This window comes from Haplochromis burtoni, unplaced genomic scaffold (assembly GCF_018398535.1).
Source record: "Haplochromis burtoni strain Fernald_Lab_line unplaced genomic scaffold, NCSU_Asbu1 Contig_4, whole genome shotgun sequence".
NCBI lineage: Eukaryota > Metazoa > Chordata > Actinopteri > Cichliformes > Cichlidae > Haplochromis > Haplochromis burtoni.
The window spans coordinates 4,325,730-4,346,536 of NW_024582365.1; the positions used below are offsets into that span (position 1 = coordinate 4,325,730).

Here is a 20,807-nt window from a genome sequence, read left to right on the forward strand (position 1 = left end):
ATGACACATGTATAACACAGTTTTAGCAATTCAATGTCAATGTCGTCTCACATGTTATCATTGCTCTGTGTGTCTTCCTGCAGCCTCTCTCACTCAGCCACTCCTTCGGCTGTCATAATGGCAGGGTGGAGCCGGTGAAACTGCACATGTCTCAAGCATGCTCTGCGGTGTCACCCCTCTCTGTTTCCCTTTCTTACTGTTGGTGCACGCATGGCTAAACTGAACGAGAAAAGAGGAGGGCCCAATAAATCACCAGCAATGCTTTTTACCAATCACAGGCTTTTCCCCACCCTGTTTGCCTTCATCGCTCCCTCCCTTCCTTCTTACTCCCTCCCTCTGTCTCTAAGCACGCCAACCACAGAAAAAAAAGTCCAGAGAAAAAACTGATAAGCAGCTTCTGGGTTTTGCTTTCAAGCGGACTCCTGCTGAACTGGTGTGAGTAAGTGTGTATGTGTGTGTGGTGCGTTCAGTCTTTTTCCTGCCACAGTAGCAACACATTGCAGCAGCGTCGGCCCCGAACAAAAGGCTAAATGCAGCAGAGCCACAGGAGGGGAACTCAGAGATAGAAGCAGGCAGAGTGGCCCAGCGTGAGTGCACTTCTCAGGGAGCAGCTCAACCTGCCATTTAGCCCTCCTGGCCCTGCAGTGGAGACAGGACGGTACACTAGACTGACCCAGGCTACCTGCCAGTGTCTCTGTCAGAGCTAAGGAACACACCCCTGTTGTGTCTTTCACTTTGTCTACTATTTATAAAGCTCAGTCTCTGTCATTTTCTGCTGAAATTTCTGCACCTGCCCTGGGCGACTTCCCTCTTCATCCAGCTGCACTCCAAGATGTCAGATGACGACTGCCTCTCGCCCATCGGCCTGGACTGTTGCAGTTGCTGTCTGGACCTGGCCAATGGCTGTGATGAATCCATATCCAGCAGCCCAGCTCAGGGCCTTTCTACTACAGGAGGCCTGCCAGCAAGCCCCACAAGCCCCACTGTAAATCACTTCCGCCAGCTCCGCAACCAGCTGATGTACCAGAACCTGAACACGGACAAACTGAACAACATCATGAGACAGGACTCCCTGGAGTCGGTTGTGAGAGACCCCTGTTTCCTGCTCAATGAGGGGATCTGCAACAGCAACATTGACCAGACCATGCTGTCTATATTGCTCTTCTTTCACAGGTAAGCTTGGCTATCAGACAGGTACATTCTTATCTGGTTAATTCAAAGATCTTTCCTTTGAACTTAAGAATATTTTCATTTCTTTACCTCACTTAAGGCGTATTCAATACAAAGTCGCGATTTCACCTGTTGATCTGCATATTAAATCAAGCGAATCAAATGAAACACATTTAGAGTAATCAAACGAGGTGGTAAATGTAGTGTAATTAGGTTTCTTGGGTCTTCTACATGTTTACAGTAATAGATTACTTACTGGAACTGGGACAATAATATGTGCACGTCCTCTTCAGCTTTAACACAGTGATGTTAAGGACTGAGGACAATTATTATTTATAGGACATAACTCTTATAAAGAAGTTTTGCAAGATTCATCACAATGGAAAAAAAGCTTTCAACTTCAAAACAACTCAATACTGTGTGGAGGGGAAAAAAGCCAGAGAAAAAAGGTAAACAAAATGTAATCTAAAAAGAATGCCTCGCAAATACACAAGGTTATTCTAAAACAGCAGTTTGTTGTCATATTGATTCAATTAAAATGATCTTTTATTGCTAGAGGTCAATTAAAACTGGCCTGGCTCCTACACTGTCTCTGCCAAATAGTGTTTATAAAACAACATTTGGCAGCTCACACCGCACTGTTTGCAAGGAAGAGAATGTCCTGCTACAATGTTGCTGCCAGTTGGATGGTTTGTTTGGCAGCTACTGTCAAATGACTTCAGCCTCAAATTAACAGCTACCATCTTTCCAGTTAGCTACAGTTTTACTGTTGCGGAAATACTGAACCTGAGCCAGCCATATGCGATTAAATACGGTGTATCTGGGTGTCTGATACATAAAATGTGTAGATCTATGGGGATTACCAGTGAAAGCTACAAGAATATGAACGTGTTATCACTTTAAGAGGCACCATTGATGTTCACCAAGTTATGTGAGCTATGTGTTTGTGGCGTATATGTCAGAGACACACCGGTGCACAGATGGAATCTTGATAAAGGTTGGTTCCACTTGTGAGAGTTCCTGTACTTTCTTGAAGTCACTCTTGCAGACTTTTACTTTTTAAAAACTTGCAAAAATGCTTTCTTGTTTGGTTTTTTTTAAACAACAATTATATTAAAAAAACAAAACAAACAAAGTTCCATTAAAACTGGAATTTTTGCAATTTAATAGAAGAAAAGAAGACAGAAAATGTTGCAGCTTCAACTTTCAAACTAAATACGTGAGGTAGAACTTTAAATGAAAATAAACCAATTGGTTTCATTTAAATGGGAAACACAAAAACTGGCATTTTGACTATATGTAATATGACGGTCCTAATTAAGGTTGGCTGGAGTGATCACATTCAAGGTAATTATTGTTACGTATGCGATTACTTGTAGGTTTTATCTTATCAATAAAGTGTTCTGGCCAAGAAGCATTATCAGTACTTTATCAAATTTATCCAGAAGTTGGACTGGCACACAGTATCGAAATAAGCCTGTTTTTGTTTTTTCTTTCTTGTATGCTGGAAGGCAGTTCTTGTCCAGTGATGATTACAGTACAGACTGGGAGTTCAAAAGAAGTTAAACCATTCACTGTACACTGCAGCTGACCTGATAGCAGTGACGATTAGACATTTACAAGAAATATACAGATTTTGCAGTTGTTGGCTCTAAAGAAATATAAACGGTAAGGCTGTGTCATGTAATATGAAGTGATTATGCAGCAGAGCAGAAAGTCTTGAGTCACCCTCATTTCTTTGTATCTTGCTTCCAAGGTGCCAGGCTTTGTTGTAATATTTTTAAACTGGTCTTGAGTAACAGTTCTCTAGGCTTTCTGACGGTGTTTCAAAACATTTCTCTGGAAATCGACTACTTTTTCACTTATTTTCAGTAAAGTCCTAATACGTGGCCATTTTAAGCGATTTTTTCCCCATCTTGTTTGTTAAACCATTTAGCGCGAATCATGAGCTATGAATCATTCGGGCATAAAAAAGGGATCTCAAGGGATGAATCAGTGTTGTGTCTGTACATAACAGACAACTTAGAAAAGGAACTATTTTTAAAATGTATCTTTAGGCACTTCGTTACAGTCGGCCTGTTGCAAGAACAGACAATTTGTGGCCTTTTTTTAAAGTGATGAAAAATATGGGATCATCTTTACAGAGAACAGAAAGCTTTGAATGGCCTTTAAAAGTATTCCTGAATATTACTTAAAGAAATTGAAGAATAAAAGTAGCCACACCAAATACTCAAGTTTGTTAGAATTGTGCAAACTGTGTCTGCCTTTTGGACTGAACTAGCATGTGTATCAAATATAAACTATTTTGCAAATGTCCACTACGTCCGCTTTGTTTTTAATAACCACTGTGTAAATGCTTATTAATTCTGACACCTTTTTAGGAGACTCTGCTCCTGGCCTCTTTCTGTGGGACTTCTTTATTTATGAGAGCGAGGGTGTGCCATAATGATAGATGGAGACACACTGGTTTAAAGAGTACAGCCACACATGACGGCATTTCTAAAGAAGTTTGTGTTTATTCTATATTATACTTTCAACATTGCCTTAGAATACACTGATAGGTCAGATGAATTATGATTTGAAGCATTCATTGTTTATGAATCACACCTGGAATAATGCCTGCTGGCAGAGGTTTGTTAAAGGTGTTACACATGAGTTTTTTCTGGCTTTGTGTGACAGACTGATACAAAAAGCAACACTTTCACAGTTATACAACTTATTAGAATAACATAACATAAGTGCTGTTATTTATATAGCATAGCAGTATTGAAATCTGCTTATCTGTTTAGTTGTCTACACTTCAGATAAAGATCAACGATTTCTTTTAAGAGAAGATGACTGAGTTACAGGCAGCACTGACTTTCCCTGGTGTGGGGTAAATGTAAGTGCCAACGTTTTTGACATATTTTGGCTGTGAGACAAACTGTTCACCTGTGCCATTTGCCAGAACGACCATATGTCTGCCTGTGCCAGCTGAACTGTTTGTCTGACGAACCCTCTTTGGCCTGAACACTTTGTTCCCGAACCCTTCCCTTCTCAATAGAGAACCACAGACATGGATCATGTGGCTTTCATAGACTTCCTCGCAGGATTAAAACAGTGATTTCAAACCTTTGCAGGTTTTTTCATGCTCAAAAGGAAATAAGCAGTGATTCATTCGTACATGTACTTGCTGAGCTGAGGTTTGCAGAAGTTCATGGATTTTTCAAGTATTCGCTTTGGGAAGGACTGGTGTCTGATTAAAGCCTGGCTCGAGTTTAGACGGTGACCTCACACTGGGTGGTCATTCTGCCCAGCAGCTATCATTCTCATTTGTCACTTGTTAACAGAATAAAATGTTCAGCATGGCCCGTGGAAGCACGACAGGACATCTCTTGGAGGCGACAGAAGACGTGTTATGTAAATGATTTAAGGGTTACGGAAATGTCCCGAGAGGAGAATTTTAAGTCACAAGTCTTATTTGGTGTTTGAGGAAGAGCCAGAAAGCCCCAAGGGGGGTGAGGTGGATCTGTGATATCCACAGGATAAAATGAGAGGAAATGCGCTGATTTATTTTAAGGCTTAGTGGGCTACAGTTGGCTGGAACGAGAAAGGCACTGTCGCACACCTTCAGCACTGCCAGTCAGTCAGTATTTAGCAGTTATTAAAAACCACTTGCCAGGGTGAAGGGGGGTGAAGAGCCTGCAGTGATGATACAAACGTTTATCGTAGGACATCAGGTCTGTGACTAGTCAGCTGTTAAGCCGTCAAAACAAGAGGGGGAGGTGAAAAGGGAAAAAAATGTGTCCAGGGAAAAAAATAGCAGGACAAAAGACTCACAGAGTGTCAGATAGTGAATTGTGGCCAAAGTACGGGGCTGACGGGGGGCCGGATTTGAAGACACAGACTATGAAGTGCTTTTATTAGGTAGAGCAAAGTTAGGCTGACTTTCTCAAGCCTTTTAGCTTTAAGGAGCAAAAACTTCTTGGAATCAAGGAGGTGCATGACTGTGTAGGGATGGGACATTCTTCATCTTCTTGTTCATGCCTGTTGACTGAAAAAAAGAGAGGACTTTTCCAGTCTGGTTGGAAAACACTGTGATTGCTTTGTCAGGCTGAAATGACCATCAGTCTTTATGACAGAGTTGTAGGTTGAGGTTCACAGATTTTATGCTTGTACATAAAAAGGCAGGAAGATAAGATTACAAGATAAGTTTGACTCTCTGTTCTCGCTTTTCTGTTTATCCTTGAGACATCCTGTTGACCTTGTTATAAGTTTCTGACTTTGGCCTAAGATGACACTGGCAGTTGGCTTAAGTCCAGTTGACTGCTGAACCTAACCTAGCCCTCCTACAATGTGGAGTGGAGACGGCATCCAGCTGTGTCTGACACCCTGCTGATCATGAAAGCTGCAGTCTGTGATTCACATACAAACCACAAAGTAGCTTTGCTACAAGAACTTTTTTCTTTTTGATTTCAGGCCTATATTTACTTCTAAGGTTTAATAACTTCAAAACCAAGGCATGCCTGGAGAGGCTTCTGCAGCCAAATAAAGGGTCCCATCACAGTCTGTAAAATTGCTGCTTTTCTACACAACACTGGATCGATTCTTATACATTTCAGCAGAATATGAAAATACATTTTCATTCATTTTAACTCCATAACTGCATTTCTTCTCAGCGGTTGTTTAGTCTTGCAAGGAAAACAATATGCACTGGGACCATGCTCTGTTTTTATTGTGCTTCTTTAAAGACACGATTGAAATGTGATGTTTATGTCAGATCCATGACATACACATACATGACACAATAACTGTATAGAAACAACATAGGGAGGTGGGAGGAGAGGATGAGGTGCTGAATAACATTTAAACATCAAGACAAGTCAAATTATTTAATACAATTTCATCTGCAGGCTTTACAATAAAAGGATACCTTCTTATTTTAAACCCTGTGTGTTTAATTTTTTTCTGTAGATAATATTGTGGTGATGTAGAACCACACAGCTGAGTTAGCAATGTTGAGGATGTAGAATGGGGTAAAGAAAAAAAGTGTTTCTTCTCTTTTCTCTGTGGTGGTGTAGATAGTGCCATTTACCAGTTCACTATTAAATGGGGGAAATTTAGAACCTAGAACACATGTTTGTCTTATAAACACTCACAAGCTGTAACAGGCCTCATGATCAGAGTGGAACAAGCTGCTGTAACAGTATTTAAAATTTAATTCTACATTTCTTTCACTGCTACAGAGAAATTCCATCAAGGTGTAGTAGACAGATAGATATGAAGTGTGTAAGGATTCATTGCTCATTTGCTGGAGATAACTGTCCCTGTATTACCCACATTAAAGATTTGGTAATGACATTTGAAAAAAATCTAAATCTAGGGTTTTTTTTTGTACTTTTGCAACAAACCAAATCAATCACCAATCAAATCTCGAGCGAATGCAGGCTACAGAAGTGATGGCAGGGAGAGCTAAAGGAAAAGAAAGAGTCTGAAGTAGGTTGTCAGACAGGGATCTGGGACTAAGACAAAACATGGTTAGCTAAGAATAGCAGTGCTGTTGACATTTAGTGGATATAAGATATAGGCAGAGTGCAGCTGTCGTAGGAGAGGCAACACTGTTTTTCTATAGCTACAGGAAATTATTAATAATTGAATGAAGTAAAGGGAACTTTAAAAAAAACATGAGCAGTCTTTGTTTTACTATCGTTTTATGGGTTTCCTCTATAACATAGACTTTGACCACTTGTGTCTTGGAAGCAAAAAAGCAATTCTGGGAACATAAGGTGGAGATAGAATATTGGAAACCAGCAGATTTTCTCACACACATTGGTATAGATTTGGCATGTATAAACCTGTGATTTATTTACTGAGGGACCAGGTTAGAGAGAAATGGACAATAATGGCTTTATAATGTACTTCTCGACCTACTACCTTACTGTGTTGTTACTACATGAATAGGCTGCCTTGGGTACTCTGCCAGAGAACGTCTGGAACCATCACTGAATGGTTTGTTTGCAAGTGTTTGTGCGTGTCTGCCCATATAAAATACATGACAATGCTCTATTACTGGACTAATCTGTCTGTTGTATTAAAAATGATAATCAAGTTGCTAATCCTTGTGAAGACTGCACACAGTGAAGTGTGCATGGAATTCCCAAAAAAGGCAGGCATACACACACGCGCGCTATAAATTCCATCATTGCCAACTCTTTCAGCAGACAGAGATCAGTGTTTGTTAACTCAGAAATCCACAGACAAACCCTGCACCACAGGTTGATGCAACCTCTGCTGCGCGGGCCTTTCTTTACCAACACTGCTGTGGTTTCATTCAGTTGTCCTTAGCAACAATACAAACATAGGATGTGCATCAGATGTTTGTTATGATATCTTTCTGTTCATTGACTTTTGCTTGCTGCAAAAGCTTCTCTTAATGCAAAGAACCTGGAGACTGATATTGGAATAAATAAAAGGCGTTTAGTTTTTGTGTGAATAAATATGCTTCCTGTCAGTGAGGGTTTCTGAAGACTTTTTAACATTTTGCAAACAGGTGTCCTGAGGCTGCTGTCTAACTGATTGCTTCAGATTTTCCACAGAACTGAGACACAAGGCACTCTAACAACACAAACACACCCACATATAAGCACCCTGGCAATGGAGGGCGCAAAGGTGACCCATAGCATTATCCACGTGCAGAATGCAGCACACTGAGATGACCCATAGCATTATGCTGCTGGGTGACACATCACCACAGCAAAATCCAGCTAAGCTTCTTTGTCCTGTGTGTCACCGAGTGTAGATACAACATGTACCAGATATTGGATTAGAAATCTATAAGTAACGCCTACTGTCATCTGGGACAGATCAGATCAAGATCAGTGACTATACTGAGCAAGTTTCAAGTCTGTGTCAGGCTCTGAGCATTCTGATGTAACACAAATGAAAAGAATGAAAAAGCAATTTTAAAATGACAGCACAAGCTTCATTAGTTATGAAATGCCTGTCAGTGATGTAAGCTGTAACCAGATGTGATTTACTGCGTAAAACCACTGGAATTGTTCTTTGACTTGCTTAGATCATGATCGCAGTGATGTTGCAGTTATAAATCACCAACTATCCAATATCCAAGGACCAAATATATAGAAAGTGTTTTGTTTTCATTTAAAAAAATATGTGTAATTAATGCCTGGAAGCTTAGCATCGCCACATTAATATGATTTAAAAACATATTCCTAGGTATTTTGGGGAAGACAGAGAGCAACCACAGGAATCGATGTCCTTTCATAGTGACTATTAACAGGAAGAATTTAAAAACAGTACCACCCATCCATTAAAGTTGTTTCTTCAATCATTCTTGAGTTTGTGCAGCTGTCTTTGTTGATGCCTGTTTTATTTGATGTGTCTCTTCCCTCTTTATTCTTGTTTATTCCCTCTGTCATTTTCTTCATTCTTTCATTCCTCATCTTAGTTACTCCAGATAGCAGTTATAGGAATTACATAAGTGTGCCGGAAGATGGGTGGGGTGTGTGTGGAGTGACCATGGCTTGCGCTCCGTGCCTTATCTGCTTGGACCATGACTATGGCGCCTAATTAGATAATAAGGAAGCCTGTCAACACTTGCCATCACACACTCACACACACAAGGTTCTGCACTTAAGTGTGAGTCACAGTATCGCAGACAGTCAATATAATAATTATACAATTTAAGTAGACATTAAACTGTAATATAGCTTGTATAATGATCGATAGCCAGGGTGCACTGTGATTCAAAAACATCTTTTGGTACAGCGAGTTAGTAAAGGAACAGAATATAGATATTAGCAGTGTAATGTAGATAAAGGGAAGCTGAAATGAAGGCGTTGGTAGAGTTGTGCTCTCCACACCATTCAGGCTGAGCGAAACAAGCTGCTGGCTGGGGGGGTGGTAAAATTTTCATTCTGCCCTATTTTCATTAGCATGGGAATCCCAGTCTCTTTCTAATCTCTGCATGAAAAGTGAGACTGTGGGAACCCACCCTGCTTCTGAGGGCCAAGTTTGAAAGAAAGATCAGTAGAAACAAATGGTGTGTCTGAAATTCAAGGGGAACTTGCAGTTTTGCTGTCCTCTGTATTATATGTCTATGTGTGTGTGTGTGTAAAAGGCAAAAGAACATCTTTATGCATCCAAATTGAAAAAAAAAATTGGCCTTTGTAAGTTGTCGTGAAATTTCACATTTTTCACATTTTGGTCTGGAAAAGTTAGAAGGTGTGTAATACGCTGGCTTTAATTGGGATTCATTCAAATGTTACATCGATTGGTTTCTCCATGCATAGCTGTTCCATAATCTTACATGTTTGTATCTAACATTGACGCAGTGTGGGATACCACAACAGTTGGCTACACAATGCAGCCCAACAGTGCTTATCTTATTTTCTCTGGGTACTGTTCACATGCAGGTTGAGTACATGATGTTCTCTGACTGCTTTCACACACACACACACACACACACACACACACACACACACACACACACACACACACACACACACACATAGATACATATAGTCACAATTGCACCGAAAAAGACTGAAAAGCAGTAAAATTAAGAATCACCTAAGACCTTACCTTTTCTGACCTTGAAGGAAACACAACTGTGTACAGCCTAACAAAAACACACATGCACACCCCTAGACACACACTTACACAAGCCTTTTAAAATGTCTTTAAGCCTGCAAGGCATGGAGGTAGCATCAAACAAAGTTAAACAAGGGTGTTGCCACAGCCCAATGCTGAGAACTGTTCTTAAAGACTCTAGGAAAACAGTTTCTTCTCTGAACCTCAGCAGGTCGTAAAGCCCTTCCTTCCAGGACGCAGGAAAGGTTAGAGCACCAAGACCAATCACATGTTCTATTTTTGAAGTAACTGGACATTGGGAGTTTGGCAACAGACGGTGTTTTCCTTTTCTGACTACACTTTGGTGCTCTCTAGTAAACATTTTGGAGTCCTCGGGGTGGAGGTGTAATTTAAAATCCCTGCATTTTCCCAGCATTTCTCCCCCTGTCATGCAAATGGTAAAACAGCAGCGTCTGTGTTATGAAGAAGCATGAAAGAAACTCATTTTGGTCAAAGAACTTACAGCAAACCGTTATGCAACACAAAGTTGAGTAATTATTATGTTGTTTTGCACATTAAACAATTTTTTAATTGAATATATGTGTGAAATTGGTTTATATGAGCATCTCCAACATCTGCTACCCATCACACCTAAGTGGTGCTTTAACATTTAGTTTAATTAATGCTTTATAAAGTATTTCCCTAATTTTGAGTACATCACCACAACGGCTTTTACCTTATATGTTGGAGCTCATGTCTTACTGTAATTGCATCATTAATTTGAGTCCTGGGCAGCATGGCGGTTGGCACATCACCTCACACCAAGAAGGCCCTGGGTTTGATTACACTGGCTGGCTGGGGGCCTGAGTCAGTTTGGGTATTCTCCAGGTACTCTGGCTTTCTCCCACAGTCCAAACACATCCACATTAAGTTAACCAGTGACTCCAATTGGCTGTAGGTGTGTGAGTGGTTGGCTGTCTCTCTGTGTTAGCTGATATTAGCGCCAGCCCTCCATGACCCTGAATTTGATAAGGAGAAGAAAATAGAAAAATGGAAATTGAGTCTTTGCATGGCAATGAGATGATAACAAAAAAAGCCCTGGACACTTCATATAGCTGTCTACAGCTATCAAGATAGAAACTGAATGGAGAACATGGTGGGCAACATGCACCTGAAGTAGTGCAATACATTTTCTTCAACAAATAACATTCAAGTAATTCAATTCTATAAATGAACCAGAAACAAAAGCATACAGTGGCAGAAAATTCAATTTAATGTAACTGAAACTGATTAAAGTTTAAAGCATACGTTCTTAAAACAATGCTGGTGAATTTACATGAAACATCAACTCTGACTGTAATATAATAAATATGGTTTCCTGTTTGTACTGGTGCCTCAAAATTCCCAAAGACTCTTTGACTTCAGGGCTTTTTACATAAGTGAACACGGGCTTTGTGAAAAAGGAAAATCGAGTGGGCAAAAGAAACAAGGAAGCCTGAAGTGAAAAATAGAATTAACCAAACTGGCAAAGAAAAATGATGCAGTGGAAACTTTGTAAAGTACCATTTTTTTTCCTGTGGTGACAGCACACAGGGACTCACAGCCTATGACAAAACAAAGCTGATGAAGTACAACCCAGCCGTGGCTTTTGAAATCTAGTCACTTCTCCTCACTAGAACTTTGACTGGGAAAAAAAGAAAGTTATGCTGCACTGAGGATTACTTTGGGCCTTCTGAAAGACAACATTGGTGGAATAAAAAGAAAAAAAAGGTGGACCTGTTCTGCCAAGCACTTTCTCTCTCTCTCAGTGTGCCTTGCTGGCAGTCAAGAGGCTGTGAGTGAGCAAAGAGAAAAAATGAACGTATGTGCCAAGTTTCAGTAAGTCTGTGATTGTTGCTGGCTGCTCCCCAGCAGAGGGAGAAAGAGAAGGAAGCGAGAGAGAGAAAGACTGAGAGTGAGTCCCAAAGGAGCTACAGTAACAAGATGCATCCTGTCCAAGACCTCTTTTCTTTTTCTTTGTGCCACGGTGTTTTAAATGAGGCAGTTGTAACATAAGAGCAGTTTAGACCGGTTGTATCTAACTTAGCCCTGTTCCTCCTTCCCCTGTCATATTACTGTGCCATCACAAGGGGCATTTAGCACCAGTGACATTAAATGAACTCCTTCTGCATTCCTTCCAGTATGGAGTCATGGAGACCAGTGAGTCACAGACTCATCATTATGTTTGCATGCTGTGTTGTTTACACAATCTGGGATTAGGCTAAACAGCACATGTACATGTTTTCAGCTGTTTTCTGGAAAACATGTACTGTAGCTGTCTCGTAAGCAGAGCGATAGAACCGTGACTTAAGAAAAACAGTGTGGGACTGGAAGGAACGTTAATGAATGAAAGAGTTTGTCCTCTCTACCCTTTCTTCATCTCGCCCTTGCAATTATCTCTCATTTTCATGTGCTAGTGCACGCCACACACACTCAGATTCCATCCAGACTGCCATCCGTATCCCTGACGCAAGTCTTTCAGGGGCCTGCAGTGTGTACAAAGACTTATTTATTTCCATCCAGAATGCAAGGTGTCATGTCAGGGGAAGTGGAACCTGCACCGTATTTGATGGAGAGAGAAATACTTAAGGTCACGACCTTACTTGTGAGCCTACGGTGTGGAAGTTGGTGAGGGTCAGGAGGTTTTCTTGTGTGAAAATCAATGTTCTTTGCTGTGAAAATGCTTGAGCCAAACAGGAAAACTGACGGTTTGCTCAATCTTCCTTCTCACGTGTCAAGTCACAGCTGTGTGTTAAGCAAAGCAAGTCTAAAAGGGTCTACAAGTCTACAAGTCCAGTTGCATTTGCAGACGTGGATAACCAGAGGAAGTGAAAGCAGCAGCAGCAAAACCCTTGTCTGAACCTTAGCAGGCATCAGTTACAACATGTATGCACTCATTAAGTGATGCATAGCATGAAATGCAGGGTTCCGAAATGGCACCAGGACTGTTCAGCAACTGTGCTCCAAAAAGGCACACAGACATCCCAGCAACCCTCTGATAACCTCTGATGAGGCTAAAGACTAAAGGATCTTGTGTATCCTTTGTTGTATTTTCCAACTGACTGCATAGAATAAACATCAGCTGACATTAAAATGAAGAAAATCAGCAATTTCAACTGAGCGTGACTCAGTGGCCTGCCTGAATAATTGTTATATATATATATATATATCTAATATGTACTGCAGGAGTTGGTTGGATCAGGAAATGATAGTGTCGTGTGTCTTTTTCCATCTCTCACTTCCACACGTTTGCTCAGTCTGACCTTCATGTTTTTATTGATCCATCATCCTTGGCTTGCTTAGCATAGTCTAGCATTTACTTTGCTGCTGGGTACTCACATGCCAGTTCATAGCAGGGACACCATATACATACAAGAAGCTCTTACAAGTCTTTCATTTATCCGTTGGATGTTTTTTAAGTATACCTTTAAAAATAGCTGTTAAATGGAAGCTGTGAGATTTAGTGTGAGCATATTACTATAATACAGCAAATATATTGTGTTGCCTGCAAAGTCCTCCTACATGATTAGTAGTTGAGCTACCAAACTGGCACAAAGGTCTCTTAGTCCCCTGGCAGTTCACATCTATATTATATATTATGATGCCATCATGTTGCCTTCCAATCACCTACCATTGAACTAAAATTAACAATTTGTAGCATTCATGCACCTGCAGCACCTACAAAAATATAATTTTAATTTAATAACAGTACCTTTGCTATGCATAATATATTATGATGTCATCATGTTACCTAGCAAAGTAAGATGCTGAACTGCAGACAGAAAAGACAGCAACGTCCTCAATTCATGTTAAGTACATATGAAGCAAATGTACAGCAAATTGCACTGTTTAAAGCACTCTTCTTTGCACATCAAGCGATTATTAGCCAAGACCATGCCCCTGCATGTATCAGAATGCCCATTATCTATAACAGCCAACAAATTAGTTATCTTATCTTGTTACCACAGTATTTTTCCATGAACTGAAAGTCAAAGTTTAGTTTTTCTTAATCACTATACTGTAGGTGGATCCCCTGAAAATTCTGCAATAAAAGAACAAACAACAATGTGAAAATGTTGGCCAGCCCATGCATTTTCCATCAATTTGTCACAAGAATCATCAGTTTGTAATTGATCTATTTTTTCCAGATTCATTTAGTAGTTTTAGTGAGTGGTTTTGCTGTACTTCCAGGGGTTTTTTGTTCATGAACCAATGTGCTAGCCCTCTGAAGGGAAAGGATGTTATTGTAGCATGTATCACTGAGAAATTCAGAGAAACACCCTGATAAAACACAAAGCCCCTCACTGTTATTCTTTGACAGCCAGCAAGGGGAGAACATATATATAATAAAAACAAGAACACAACTGAAAGAAAAGAAAGATACTTCCACCTATTCATATTCAAATGTGCTCTCTAGGAGGAGATATCAGATTCAGCTCAGGCAGTGCTTGTCTCTCGAGTGTTTTGTTTTTCTTGCAATATTAAGAGGCAATAATATCTAGGCCATCACACTGAAAAGTGCCTTAGTAAGCACCTCTCCCGGGGCATGTCTTTTATTTCCCTCTCAAGTTGGCATCTTAACAAGCATTTGCATTTCAGTGAAACAGTTGGGAACAAATCCATTGGTTCAAATTGGATGGTCAACAGGGAACAAGCAATTTGAATTCCTCCCAAGTTCGTCTTTTGGGAATCCTCGTTTTAAAATTTGTGTAATAAAATAGCAAACCCCAGTGCCACCACTGAATTGATTTTGCAGTTCACTTAATTATATATTTCTCCACACTCGTCCTTTCAGTGTGAAAGCAAACTCTTACCGGTATTCATGCCAGTGGCTTAACATCTTAGTTTCATCACTTCTGTTTTCTTTTCATCGCTGCCACCGTTGAAGTCAGATTCATATTTTAAACAAGTCTCCACATTATCTGAGGCCACAGTGGTATTAACTAGATGGAAAATGGCTCTAAAAAGTGTTAGCCTGGAGTGATGGGTTAAACAGTCCATGCCACCTGTTTTCACAGACACATTGAGACGTGCAGTAGGACAGATTAAAGACTTAGATTGTTCTTATCGTCTTGATCCCGTGATAAGAGGCTAACAAGTTTTGCAAATGTATGCACTGTTACTCCTGCACATCCTACTGAATCATCATTTGTACACGGCCATACATGTCTTGTTTAGTATATCTACTTAATATTTGGTATCGACTATAATTTTGCACATTTACAATTTAAGGTTTACATTTGTGACAGTGTTTTCCTAGGTTGAACAACTGAGTTAAAAGTTTATTTTTTTATCTGCCTAGACGTCATTCCTTTGTCATTTTAACGCACTTTTTCACGACATCTCTTCCAAACAAAACTAGTGCGCTCCTCTCAAGGTAACCCTGTTATTTGACAGTTTACCTAAAGAACTGGGAGTACAGCCAAAGCCTCCTATCAGAGGAAACACTGCCTAACAGTTGTGAAAGCCCTTTCCCTCTTTCTCCTCCTCTCTTCCTCATTTTTACATTTTCCTGTTTTGGTGTCCGGTAGCTTTGTGCTTTGCCTATAATAGAAAGTAAAGTCCTGTCCCCAGACGGCAGAGTGCAGACAAATAATAACTGGTGCACTGCGCTCTGATGAAAGGTGATACCCTGAGTTCTTGTCATCAGACCAGTTCCTGTGTCTGTTATGCATTTGTTTTGAGCTGAAAGGGTATAAAATATTAAAGCAGCAGAACATATTACAGCTAAGATTCTGTAGCTTCAGTTTCCTTTTTGAGCAAATCCTGCAAATGTAAATCGGTCCTTCAATTATATTTTGGATTTTTGAAGTAAATTATGATACATGCTCATTCATGTATTTTTGTGTTTAATTTCTGGGGGGTTCTAGTCTAAAAAACATCTATAGGTTGCTGAATGCTTTCACCCTTTCGGCAGATTTGCTTTATGTTTTTAACAACAGCGTGAAAGGACGTGACTGGGCAGCATCACTTGTGTGTTCACCTTTATTCAAGAACACAGGCCAGACATGGTACACTTGCAAAGTCAACACAAATATCTAAGCTCACTGAGCACAGGGCGGCTGCTCTTTCACCCTAACCCCTCCCATTGTTTGTCCATATGCAGGTCACAGTTACATATACTTTATGTAATGGGCTGTCTTATCCTCTCACGGCAACACCTGTGTCAAAAAAAGGTGACTGCGTACCAGACAACACGAATATGACTAGACAGGTCAGAGACAGGATAATTATCTCAAGACAGAGTCAGGGTTAGGCCGTCCCAAAGCATACCAGTCAGATAGGATTTACTGCTCTGAGACTGTATGAAAGGACAGGAATAACAATAGCTGTTAGAGGAGGTGTGCAGTGCAGGCAGAGAGGAAGAAAAGAGGAGGAGCGAGACAGACACAAAGAGCCTAAAGACACAGACGGCAGGACAAAGGACTGTGCACAAGGTGGCAGACAAGACACAAAAATTACACTACTAAATTAATCACATTCTGGCAAGTTGCTTTTATATGTACGTCTCTCTGAAATAACGTTTTTGGCTTGTTGAGGTGCTTTTGCATCGTAAAGGTGCGCAGATACCTTGCAGGCACCACGCCGTGCTCCCGCCTTTGTGTTCAGAATGTAATTAGAGTCTTCGTGAGAACACCACAGTCATTAAAGGAGTGTGAAGAAAACAATCAGTCACACAGGCTGGAAACCGGTGATAATGGTGTGACTGTGTGTGTGCACGTGTATGTAGGTCAGGAGTTATCATGGGAACCTGCGGAATACAGGATTTTGTTTCATTTCTGCAAATTCCTGAAACAGTTCCTCAAAAATATCATATTTGGTTTTTACTGACACTGGTTTTCTGTTTGTCTAAAGTGTGGATTTACTGTAAAGATAAAGAATGACAGGTGCTGAAAAAGGGAACACAACTCTTTACTTCTTTATGATTATTAAACCAATAACAAATGTCAGCCCGATCTGATTTTGCCATTTTGAATTTTAACTATATATTTTAAATATTGCTCAGCATATTTAGATGGACGTACTGAATGTCTGTAGTCAATAAATATTGTGAGATACCTAGAGGTCTTTTGAAAAGAGCTTAGGACATACTTGGCTTTGTGCGCTGTAATTGTTTGCAACAACAAAGCTGAACTCAGAGTTTGCATATCGTTCCAGCAGCATGCTTTTCAGTTGTTGCAGGACCGAGGCTAAAGACAGCCCTGGAACACTATGCTTTGCTGGAATGCAGTACCTGAGTGTTTAACCTCACTCACCTCTAGCAGTCTTCCCTATGATCTGCCTCGGTTCTTTCTGAATACCTTCTGCCGCACAGAGAAATGGCACCCCTAAATTACAATGCACATGCTTTATTCTGCTTTGTGTTTCCCCCAACCTCGCTGCATCTGCACAAAGTTGAGCCACTGCCATTCTGGTGGGAAGCCTCGTACATCAGCGCTTGAACTCTGTGATGTGAGCTGTCAAGATAAGGTGACAGGTTCTACTGGCTCCCAAACATTGCTTATGTCTGCAAATCTGTCCATCTTCAAAAAAATAAAGGACTCTTACGCACTTCTCCTTGTCCATAGGCCAGATCTGATTAAAGATTTTACGTCAGCGTCAGGGTTCATTGCAAAAGATCACAAGCATAGCAATCACTGTCTTACATGTTCGGTTGTTGTGCACTATTAAAATAGTTTTCTAAAGTCACTGATAGCAGTGAATAAAACCACAGATTAGACTGCCACTTTTCCTAGACCTGAACTTTGAGCATTTAAAATCCTATTGTTAATCACCCAACAACATTCAGTGAAAACCCTCGGTCTTATGAAAGGTTCCCAATTATTAAAGATCTTTTCTTTCTGGTGCCTTAAAAGTGAAAGAAGTTGTATGCCAAACTCTATAAATCTGCATGTTCAGACAGCGACAGAGTGTCTAGTACGCAGGCATGCTTTTCTGTCTGTCTGTGTGTGTGTCTTAGCTTTGTTGGCATTCGTTAGTGACCCTGTGTTTTTTATGCATGTGCACATTGATTTCTGCGTAGGTCTGCTTTTCTATCTTGATGTACTTTTGTCCTTCTTGCATGCATGCATATGTAGGGATCTTTTAGCGTTATTGGCATCCATGCTTGAATGCACACCTTCACATGCGCAGAAGTATGACCAGTGGCAGTACCTGTGTGGTGTGTGCGTGCAGAACAGAGTGTTCTCCAGTTTCATAAGTGAACTTTGGAACCCTTTGGTACACGCTGGACGCGGGCCAGTTTGTCCTAGATTGTTTACCTGCGTCTTGATACAATGACTGGAATGGCAAATCATGTTTACGCTCTTAAATGCAGCTTGGAAACGGGGAAAATGACACTGCAGATAGACAATTTGTCTTGCATACTGTGACCGGCTTCAAGTTCAAGAGTCACTTAAGTGGACATATTTCCTGTTTTTTCTCTTTAAAGACATCGTGAACCTGCTGTAAGGTTATTTAAAAAGAATCTTTGTGTGGGTAAAAATCTAAGACGATGATTGATTGGTTTCAAGCTCTTTATGGCAACCATTTCCACATACAATAAAAAGATGACAACAAATAAAAGAAAACTGCTGTCAGAATGCAAACTGAGCAGTTACTAAGAGGGTTTTCTTTTAATAAGAACTGTAAAAAGACAAATTTCCTCATTTCCACGCGGATGGAAAAACCCCTAAACTCTGTCAATGCAACATGTTGCAACACTGTAGATGTTTATGTTTTTCTGGTTCATATCATTTTGTTTTTAATGTGCGATAAGATATCACATCACGTTGCGTTTATTTTAATTAATCAATGTCACCACATATCCTGTTAAGTCAAGTTCTTATCTGTTTCATTATTCCCTACTCTCCTACACATCTACAAATGGACTGCGACCCAAATAATAAAACAAACACACTCGCACAGGCTGACAGTGAAGTTTAGAAGACTTACATCTCTGTATAAGGGGCAGGCATTTTGGCTCTTTGAGGGCAGGATAGGCTGGGGTTCCTTTAAACTCACAAACAACATTTCAGCCAATCGCAGCACAGTGCCAGCATATCACTGTGTTCCCATTAAATCTGGATCACACAACAGAGTGGATGTAGATCCTTCCCCTGGCTGAGTCACATCCTGAAATAAGTGCTCTTGTGCTACAATATAAATTCTGCTGAACTGAGAAAAAAAAACAAGTGTTTGAGGTTGTCTCAGAATTTAATTTGCCTTCAAAATGTAAACAATAATTAAATGATGGGATGCTGACATCTATCAAAGGCCTATCTAACCTCCCTTTCACTGGTGCCACATTTGAAGATTTAGGCTTCAAATGCTGTACAAAACTTTAAGCACAAGTTCAACTGCAGTCTTAATGACTGGTCCTAATGGCATCTCCATAGCTAAGGCAGACTTACACCATAAATATAATAAATACACCATGACAAACTATAAATACAATAAATACAGGGTGTGATGATTGGATATTCACGGAGCCTAGAATAACAAAAAAAAAAACTTATATGTTTTTTGCACAGATGCCAACATGCTCAAAGCTATGATCTATTTTCAATACTTTTCATGTAAATATACATACAAATACATGCATGCTCACACCAGCACTTACCAAAAAGATGCTTCCTTTTAGAATTGATACACTATCAGTAAAACATCAACAGAGTGTTTTAACATGATAGTACCCCGTTACTCATCCATGTGTTAGTTTAAATACTTAGATTAGGATCTCTCTGTTGATTAAACAGGCTTCCCCATTAACTTTCATCAGGATATATATATATTTCAGCTTTTCTTCTGAAGAAGATAAGGCTTCTACTCAACTGCAAAATATTTTCTTTGAAGTACAACGGTGGCCAGCACATCTGGCCTTGTCCTCGTCTGTCTCAGGCCGTCCATGAGATTCTCACCATGCAGACAGGCTGAGGAAATATTGTGTACACAGTGTCCTCTCACCCTTCAGCGCTTCTCTCCCGCATTTGATCCACGCCATACCTCTGTGAGCCTGCACAGACTGAATACCCCTGTGGATTTCTTGGCTTCAACGTTAAATGGTTTGGTGATACTATTTGGAATGGGGGGGAATCAAATTAGGTGCTGAATATACATGAGTTCCCTTCACAGCTGCACTTGTATCAGCTTTCCCTTTGAGAAAAAAGTCAATGTGGCTTTCCTCAGTAAATGCCTTTAATGCAACTTTAAAGATTGGGTATATTTATGGACTTATTTACATATAAACAAGCCTAATTTCATGCAGCTGCTCCACCGATTCCAAGTCTGTAGCAATCAGTCAGAGTTTTCAATAGCATTGCCTCAAGCTATAACACAAATACCGGGTAAGATCCCTGGAGGGAACATTAAAGGCCTGTATTCATTACAAATGAGAAGCGGTCCTCGCCCTGTTTCTGTTTGCGTTACTATTTCTGGTCGGAACACTTACAGTAGTGTGAAGTAGCCTGCATGTGTATGTGTAGGTGTTTGTTCCAGGAACAGTATGTGTGCTTAAGCAGTAGCTTTAATAATGATATTCTTTTACACGCTGAAAAAACTATTTTGCCTTTAAGGTGATTTAAAGTCTTGGGTAAACTGCACATCTCACCCACAGCAGATATATTACACATTATTCTATCATCTTTGTTTTGATATACGGCGTTTTGTATGATCTGAGTCATTCATGTGGTCTTGTTAAAGGAGAATAATATAGGTCGTTGGGCTTGTAGAGATCGGTGTAGCAGGTTGCGATGGATCCTCCTCAGGCTAATGGTAGGAACTTAGGAGAAAGCACCCGTGTCTTAGCTTCAAAGTAATTTTACCAAGAAATGAGTGATGATTTATCTGATATTTTCTTTCAAAAGACAACAAATGTCTGTATTTAGTAGCTTAAAAGAATCTAAAAAACGAATAATAGCTGAATAAAAGATGTAAGAGACACCTCAGAACATAAAGTAACTGAGGCAACATAAAAGGTTTAGAATTCTTTCGAGTTCTTTTGAAAGACTTACGACATATTTCTTTGGAAACTGTTTTCCATTTTGTTG

The 20,807-nt window shown here is 40.1% G+C and overlaps 1 protein-coding gene across 1 annotated transcript in view; it reads left to right on the top strand.

The window, feature by feature from the left end:
* Nucleotides 1-373: 373 nt before the first annotated feature.
* Nucleotides 374-20,807, top strand: part of tsc22d3 (TSC22 domain family, member 3) — a 32,670-nt gene continuing 12,236 nt past the window's right edge. The window contains exon 1 of the mRNA XM_005913394.2: nucleotides 374-1,173. Coding sequence (XP_005913456.1) covers nucleotides 833-1,173 — 341 coding nt within the window. The 5' untranslated portion in view covers nucleotides 374-832. The remainder of the gene's footprint in view (nucleotides 1,174-20,807) is intronic.